The sequence below is a fragment of the Somniosus microcephalus genome, chromosome 32 (assembly GCF_052327205.1).
Source record: "Somniosus microcephalus isolate GS21.2 chromosome 32, FLI_Smic_1.0, whole genome shotgun sequence".
Lineage (NCBI taxonomy): Eukaryota > Metazoa > Chordata > Chondrichthyes > Squaliformes > Somniosidae > Somniosus > Somniosus microcephalus.
In genome coordinates, this window is record NC_141018.1 from 18,417,949 (window position 1) to 18,426,512 (window position 8,564).

General features: G+C 46.5%; 1 protein-coding gene across 1 annotated transcript; it reads right to left on the reverse strand.

The window, feature by feature from the left end:
* Window positions 1-2,357: 2,357 nt before the first annotated feature.
* Window positions 2,358-5,269, reverse strand: nmba (neuromedin Ba). Its single transcript, XM_085972019.1, has 3 exons — window positions 4,991-5,269; window positions 4,060-4,247; window positions 2,358-2,714 (listed from the first exon to the last, which is right to left on the reverse strand). The coding sequence occupies exons 1-3, from the start codon at window positions 5,265-5,267 to the stop codon at window positions 2,658-2,660; spliced, it is 522 nt and encodes a 173-aa protein (XP_085828145.1). The 5' UTR covers window positions 5,268-5,269; the 3' UTR covers window positions 2,358-2,657.
* Window positions 5,270-8,564: the final 3,295 nt, after the last annotated feature.

Here is an 8,564-nt window from a genome sequence, read left to right on the forward strand (position 1 = left end):
TGAGAGAGCAGACGGGGCCTCGGTTTAACATCTCATCTGAAAGACGGCACCTCCGACAGTGCAGCACTCCCTCAGCATTGAACTGGAGTATTGCAACGTGTTAATTTTATTGGTATATGTTTTTACTGTAGCGTATATATTATACTGCTTGTACATTTGACAGTGCGTAAGAAGAAAGAACTAGCCTTATATTGTGCCTTTCATAACCTCAGCACATCCCAAAGTACATTGCAACTTTTGTAGTGCAGTCACAGCAGCCAACCTGCACACAGCAAGATCCCACAAACAGCAAATGAGATAAACGACCCGTTAATCAGTTTCCATTGATGTTGGTTGAGGAATGAATATTGGCCAGGATAGCAGGGAGAACTCTGCGCTCTTTGAAAAAGTGCCGTGGGATCTTTTACGTCCTCCTGAAGTGGCGAACGAGGCCTTGAGCTTACATTCCATATGAGAGACAGCACCACTGACAGTGCAGCACTCCATCACTACTGCACTGGAGTGTCAACCTGCATTAGGTGATCAAATCCTGGTGTGGGGTTATGAACCCATGACCATCTGACTCAGAGATGAGAGTGGAGCCACTGAGCCATGTCGACACTAGCTATTTATTGCAGTTGTGTCTCTATGTACTATTACATGTATAAGTTACATTGTGGTGATTGTACCCATACATTGTATTATTGCAGAATCTGTCCATCCGTACTACATGTACCACACCTGTTTAAATGAAAGGACACCTGCAATGTAATGTTGCCTTCTATACAAGTAACTTCCCAAGAATCACCCTTTGCCCAATATTAATGAAAACCCTGTGATGGGGACAAAGGCACCTTAAGGTTGGAGGTGGGTTCGCACCCATACTTACCCACACAGAGAATTTCAGATCTGGGTTTTGATACCTGCTAGGTGGCGACCATTGAGGTTGCAAATGAACATAAACAAGTAAGAGGTAGTTACATAAGAAATAGGAGCAGGAGTCAGCCATTTGGCCCCTCGAGCCTGCTCCGCCATTCAGTAAGATCAAGGCTGATCTTCTACCTCATCCCCACTTTCACACCCGATCGCCATATCCCTTGATTCCCTTAGAATCCAAAATTCTAGCACTCTCATCCTTGAATATACTCAATGACTGAGCATCCACAACCCTCTGGGGCACAGAATTCTGAAAAGTCACAACGCTCTAAGTGCAGAAAGTAAAAGTTACCCGAGCAACTCGCACATCTCACCCAGTGCTGGCCTTCAGAGCAACACTTGCTAAGGTCTGAGAGCTAGCTGCCCTCGCGGCCAAAGATGGTGCGAGTGTGTGGAGGGGGAGAGAACAGCAACATAGAATGACATCGAATTTTACAGCACAGAAACGGGCCATTCGGCCCAACTGGTCTGTGCCGGTGTTTATGCTCCACACGAGCCTCCTCCCACCCTACTTCATCTAACCCTATCTGCATATTCTTCTATTTCCACATTCTAACCACTCTCTGGACGAAGAGGTTGCTCCTGAATTCCTTATTGGATTTATTAGTGACTATCTTATATTTATAACCCCAAGGTTTGATCTCCCCCACAAGCGGAAACATCTTCTCTATATCTAAAATAACAACAGAAAATGCTGGAAAAACTCAGCAGGCCAGGCAACATCCGTGGAGAGAGAAACAGAGTTAACGTTTCAGGTCGAAACCCTTCGTCAGGACTGAGAGAAAACACAGGAAATGAAACAGATTAAAAGGCCAGTTTGGGGGCTGGGAAATGGGGATGAGAGAACAAAAGAGAAGTGAAGAGACATTAAGAGGTATTCAAAACCAGACGAGATGGTGATGGGACTAGTGGAGACAAAAGACGGCTCTAGATGTTTATTAAATGGATGCAGTGCGAAGTGTGAAATGCGCTGGCAGAATTCTCTATATCTACCCTATTGAACCCCTTCAGAATTTTAAAGACCTCTATTAGGTCACCCTCAGCCTTCTCTTTCTAGAGAAAAGAGTCCCAATCTACAATAGAGACACATAAAGTAAAAATAGAGAAGCGGGGATTTTACGTCTCCCACACAGGGATGGATCTTCAGCTGTTGGAGGAAGGTAGAATGCCATAAGTTGAGGCAGTTTGCAGGGGGAGGACATGGATTCAACTCAGTGAAACACCTGCCAGCACAGAAAATCATAGGGCATAGGCTACTTGCCTGCACCTCCTGGCCTCCATTCACAGAGTGGCATTGGTTGGGATCTGAGCCCCAGATAGCCATGAACCCCCAGGAAGACCTATAGGAAGGGAGAACATCGTTTGTTAAACGGAGCGCCAATCTGTAAATGTACACCCTGCTCCCCAGCACGTGTTCACGGGATTAAACTGGAAAATACTAGTTGCTTAAACAATATATTCTTTATTCGCCACAAATAACTTTCTAGTTACATTAAAAGTGGTTTAACAATGCAAAAACGTCAGAAAAATATAGAATAGTCCTTGCTCCCTCTTTAATATATCGATAAGACAATTGTACAGTAACAATACATAAAATATAGGTGACGTGAATACACCATTGTTACAATAAAATGCCCACATTCACCATTCGTTCATTCTAATTACAGTCTATACGCTTGTAGGCTCTCTCGTTCTCATGTTTGATAATGTGAATTTTTTCTTTTAAGAGTTCACGTTGTTCGTCACTTCTCGGTATTTTTAACATATCTCTCAATAATCTTCATTATTAACCCCGTTCCCTGAAAATAAAGGAAAACATGTCTCTTACAGTGTACAGTCTGCCCGCACTTCTCATGTACAATGTGTGGACAGCGCACCGTGTACTTGTCATATGCTCATTATATACAGAGTCTATGGTATATACAATGGACAGTATGCTCAGCAACAACAACTGCAATTGTATTTCTATAGCGCCTTTAACGTAGTAAAACGACCCAAGGGGCTTCACAGGAGCCTTATAAAACAAAATCTGACACCGAGCCACATAAGGAGGTATTAGGGCAGGTGACCAAAAGCTTGGTCAAAGAGGTAGATTTTAAGGAGCGTCTTAAAGGAGGAGCGAGAGGTAGCGAGGCGGAGAGGTTTAGGGAGGGAATTCCAGAGCTTAGGGCCCGGGCAACACAAGGCACGGCCGCCAATGGTGGAGCGATTAAGATCAGGGATGCTCAGGAGGCCAGAATTAGAGGAGCGCAGATATCTCGGGGGGTTGTGGAGCTGGAGGAGGTTACAGAGATAGGGAGGGGCGAGGCCATGGAGGGATTTGAAAACAAGGATGAGGATTTTAAAATCAAGATGTTGCTTAACCGGGAGCCAATGTAGGTCAGCGAGCACAGGGGTGATGGGTTCTCCTTATATACAGTGTACTTATCATGTACAATGGACAGTATGTTCATTATACACATTAACTTGCAATATACCCAATCTACGTCTGGCCCTCTCATTGAAAATAGATTACATTTGACATTTAAGATGTGCTTTCTCCATTTATTTATTAAAACTCTGCGATTATCCCAAGCACCTTAAATAGACCAGTGCCACACGCTATGTGTGATTAGTTTACTGAACGTCTTAAATTTATCTGTGCAGACTTGGGTTGCCACTTGTGGTGACCCTTTAAGACCTGGGCTCTCCCGTTTTTAATGATCAAGCACATCTATGGTGTAGTGAAGCTAAGCCTTTGGAATGAAATGTATCCAGAGAGAGCAGAGTTATTAAACCTCAATGTGGAACGGAAACTCTTTTACACCCGGGCCCTGGGACGAGGAGACATCAGACTCATGGTCAAGATGGGATGGGCTGGGTCAGTCACTGAAGGGTGCAGAATTGTGCAGGAGGTGGAGATGGGGATCAGAGTCCAAGGATGTCTTGAGGATGTCTGAAGATATTGTGGTGTCCAGTAACAGAGTCTGGCCATCTGGACAGTCAGTGAGACTCTTGTACAGAAAGAACAAAAATGTACATTTCTACTCTGAAACAATATTGAATACACGATAGATAACACGCGAGGTACATTAGGGGCGGCAATCATACCTCCCTACCGGACCCCCTCTCTAGTCTGAAAAACCTTTGCAATTGCTGGTTTACCTGTGTGGCAGAGTCGTATCTCACTCGCCTTCCCTCTGCTTCCTGAGCCAGGGCGACTTCCAGCATTTTCCGGGTTAACAGATTCTGAATATCATTGGGACCTTCAGGGGGGTTCAGAGGAAGTCTCGCCGAGACAGCATCATATGCATCTGGATAATCAAGCAGGCTCTTCTTCCCCATAAAGTGCCCTAAGAGCAACAACACAAACATCTACAATCCATCGTGTTGCTGATTGGACACAAGGTGAATAGTTTCCCCGGAACACACAAGGCGCATTTGGCGTGTTGTCAAACTGACCATCCCGTGCCTTCTTAGCATTGTCCTGTCGTGGTAGGCTTTCAAACCCCACTCTAGTTTTTGGAGGTTCCACCGGGTACGTTCCCCATTCACCACCCTTACCGCCCGCCTACACTGAGCACCAACATTCATCCACGGTCTGCTTATACCCAGAGAAAGATAGGCAGGAGATGGAACGGGGAGACTTTCATGAGACCAGTAACAGGAAAGGGGAAATGAAAGAGAGGAGATAGCAACAACCGAGAGAGGAATGAGGCGGTAAGGTAAGTCACTCCATGGGTCGTGGGAAGAAGCAAAGTCACCAGTTGTATTAAAATGAGAATTTGTTTTCAAACTAGTTCCAACATTAATTGAAATAAACATTTACAAAATCGTTCAGACAATCCTAACCCCCCCAAATGCGGATTTTTGCTAATCCCAACCTTGAATTACATGCATTTCCCCCCCCAATCTCAATGTCTGATACCCTGAGTCTCAATCCTAGACAGAAGCTGTCCTGGACATCACCTCGCCACTTACAGCCACGACCCACCCCACCATGAGCCCGAGAGAACCTTCCCTTCTAAAGGACTCTGAGACCCCCCCAAGCACAAGACCCCCAAAGTTCCCTTCTCTGGAGTTGCTGGCCTCTCACCTGTTGCCCACAGTTTGCCTCTCGGGTTGACTTTGATCTTGGAAACTTTGTTCCTCAGTTCGGTGAGATCCAGGCTGACCGAGGCGGCGACAGACAGGTAGGAAAACACAACCAGGTAGGCGAGCAGGCTGAGGTGGCCCATCCTTTGGGCGGAATGTGCTCCGGTGCCGAGCGGTCTGCCCTGAATATCTCTCTCTCTCTCTCTCTCTGTTTGTCTATGTGACCGAGGTCGGTGCCAAAGCCTCTCCCGGTTTACTCCAGCTCTGTCTCGCCGCATTCATTCCACCGCCCTTTATATATCCAGGCAGCTGACGGCTCCTGTGGGCGGTGCTGGATCCATGCTCGGCTCAGCCACCTTAGATGGATAATGGAATCAGACGGTGTGGCCCGGGTCTCGACACATCAGGGGGCACTGGAGAGGGAGGGGAAGAGAAAGTGAATGTGTGTGTGTGAGAGAGAGAGAGAGAGAGAGAAAATAAATGGAAAGAGTAGCGTGAGAATGAAGGCGCATGTTTCTCTCTGGATGGTAATGAATGGCCCAGAGGGTTGGTCCTCAACCTGAATAAAGGCAGCACTGGATTGCAGCCTCTCGTTAAACCCCATCCCCGGGCTCTTCCACACAATTCCACGCCGTTCGACTAAATTTAGCTCCAAATCCCAAACTTTGGACTCTTAATCCGGCGGGCGTGCATGTCTGGTGCTGGCAGGGTCTGGGGGATAGACCAGCAGGTGGAGAGCCGGGATCCTCCAGCCCACCACTAGAACCAGCTCAGCGAAGCTCTTCCAACCTCGCCACCATCCAAGGGGAGCGAAAGCAATATTCCATAATCATCTCGCGTGAGATTGTTTTCTTTCTGAATAATAATATTTATATACAGAGTGACATTGGATCAGAAAATGCATGGATTACATAGAATGGGCAGCACCGAAACAGGCCATTCGGCCCCACTGGTCCATGCTGCTGCCTCTGCTCCACTTCAGCCTCCTCTCGCCCCTCTTCATCTCATCCTATCCCACAGCCACTTGCTTATCTAGCTTCCCCTCAAACGCAGCTATGAATGAAACCCTCGGTGTTGTTTTAAAAGGACCCACAGTATTTCATTTTTATCTTGTCTGTAGCTTTGAGCCGAGTGTCTGCTCATCAAATTGCCCCAAATCAAGTCTCCCGCCAGCAGATCCCGCCGTGTTTTCCACCTTCCTAATCCCTCCGTATGATATCTCTTGTGAGAGTGCCCAGGTCCCATTCAACTCAACCCAGAGGTCAGAGAGCGAGAAAAGACTCACATTAACTCGACTCCAACAAAGGAAACCTGATGATTCCAGTGAAAGTCAAAATCTTACATTTCCATTCGTTCCCGTAATAGGAAACTGACCGTGAGAATCTGAGGTAAGTCAATTTACTATCTAAATATTACATAGGATATACGGCACAGAATAGGCCAATCGGCCCAACCAGTCCATAGAGTCATAGAGTTATACAGCACAGAAAGAGGCCCTTCGGCCCATCGCGTCCGCGCCGGCCATCAAGCCCTGTCTATTCTAATCCCATTTTCCAGCATTTGGTCGTAGCCTTGTGTGCTATGGCGTTTCAAGTGCTCATCCAAATGCTTCTTGAATGTTGTGAGGGTTCCTGCCTCTACCACCCTTTCAGGCAGTGAGTTCCAGATTCCAACCACCCTCTGGGTGAAAAAGTTTTTCCTCAAATCCCCTCTAAACCTCCTGCCCCTTACCCTGAAACTATGCCCCCTGGTTATTGACCCCTCTAATAAGGGGAAAAGTTCCTTTCTATCTACCCTATCTATGCCCCTCATAATTTTGTACACCTCAATCAGGTCCCCCCCTCAGCCTTCTCTGCTCCAAGGAAAACAACCCCAACCTGTCCAGTCTCTCTTCATAGCTGAAGCGCTCCAGCCCAGGTAACATCCTGGTGAATCTCCTCTGCACCCTCTCCAATGCAATCTCATCCTTCCTATAGTGTGGCGACCAGAACTGCACACAGTATTCCAGCTGTGGCCTAACTAGCATTTTGTACAGCTCCATCATAACCTCCCTATAAGAATATTCTATGCCAGTGTTTATGCTCCACTCGAGCCTCCTCCCGTCTTTCCTCGTCTCACTCTATCAGTGTAACCCTCTATTCCCTTCTCCCTCATTTGCTTGTCCAGCCTCCCCTTAATGCATCTATACTATTCACTTCAACCACTCCCTGTGGTAGCGAGTTCCACATTCTCACCACTCTCTGGGTAAAGAAGTTTCTTCTGAATTCCCTATTGGATTTCTTGGTGACTATCTTATATTGATGGCCTCTAGTTTTGCTCTTCCCCACAAGTGGAAACATTCTCTCTGTATCCACTCGATCAAAACCTTTCATAATTTTAAAGGCCTCTATTAGGTCACCCCTCAGCCTTCCTTTCTCAAGAGAGAAGAGACCCAGCCTGTTCATCCTTTCCTGATATGTATAGCCTCGCATTTCTGGTATAAATAATATTGTTAAATATAAGTTAAAAGTAACACGTAAAAGTATGTTAAAAGTCTACAGCGCCATTAATTTATGTCTCTTTTAATTGGACAGTTTAATCTGTAACAGTTTCTGCTTTTAGACATTTGCTGATTTCATTTTGTAATCTCACTTCACTCTCTCCCTTTTTGGTAATTCTTATCATTCTGAAATTAGCTCTTTGACTTTTTAAGAAAGATAGAATTGCATTTATATAGCGCCTTTCAGATCTCAGGACATCCCAGACCGTTTTACAGCCAATGAAGTACTTTTGAAGTGTAGTCGCTGTTGTAATTTTTAAAATTTATTCACGGGATGTGGGCGTCGCTGGCAAGGCCGGCATTTATTGCCCATCCCTAATTGCCCCTTGAGAAGGTGGTGGTGAGCCGCCTTCTTGAACCGCTGCAGTCCGTGTGGTGAAGGTACTCCCACAATGCTGTTAGGGAGGGAGTTCCAGGATTTTGACCCAGCGACGATGAAGGATCAGTGATATACTTCCAAATCAGAATCAGGGTGGTGTGTGATTTGGAAGAGAACTTGGAGGTGGTGGTGTTCCCATGCGGCTGCTGTCCTTGTCCTTCTAGGTGGTAGAGGTCGCGGGTTTGGGAGGTGCTGCCGAAGAAGCCTTGGCGAGTTGCTGCAGTGCATCTTGTAGATGGTACACACTGCAGCCACGGTGCGCCGGTGGTGGAGGGAGTGAATGTTTAAGGTGGTGGATGGGGTGCCAATCAAACGGACTGCTTTGGCCTGGATGGTGTCGAGCTTCTTGAGTGTTGTTGGAGCTGCACTCATCCAGGCAGGTGGAGAGTATTCCATCACATTCCTTACTTGTAGATGGTGGAAAGGCTTTGGGGAGTCAGGAGGTGAAACACTCGCCGCAGAATACCCAGCCTCTGTCCTGCTCTTGTTGCCACAGTATTTATGTGGCTGGTCCAGTTAAGTTTCTGGTCAATGGTGAACCACAGGATGTTGATGTTGGGGGATTCACCAATGGTAATGCCATTGAATGTCAAGAGGAGGTGGTTGGACTGTCGCTTGTTGGAGATAGTCATTGCCTGGCACTTGTTTAGCACAAAT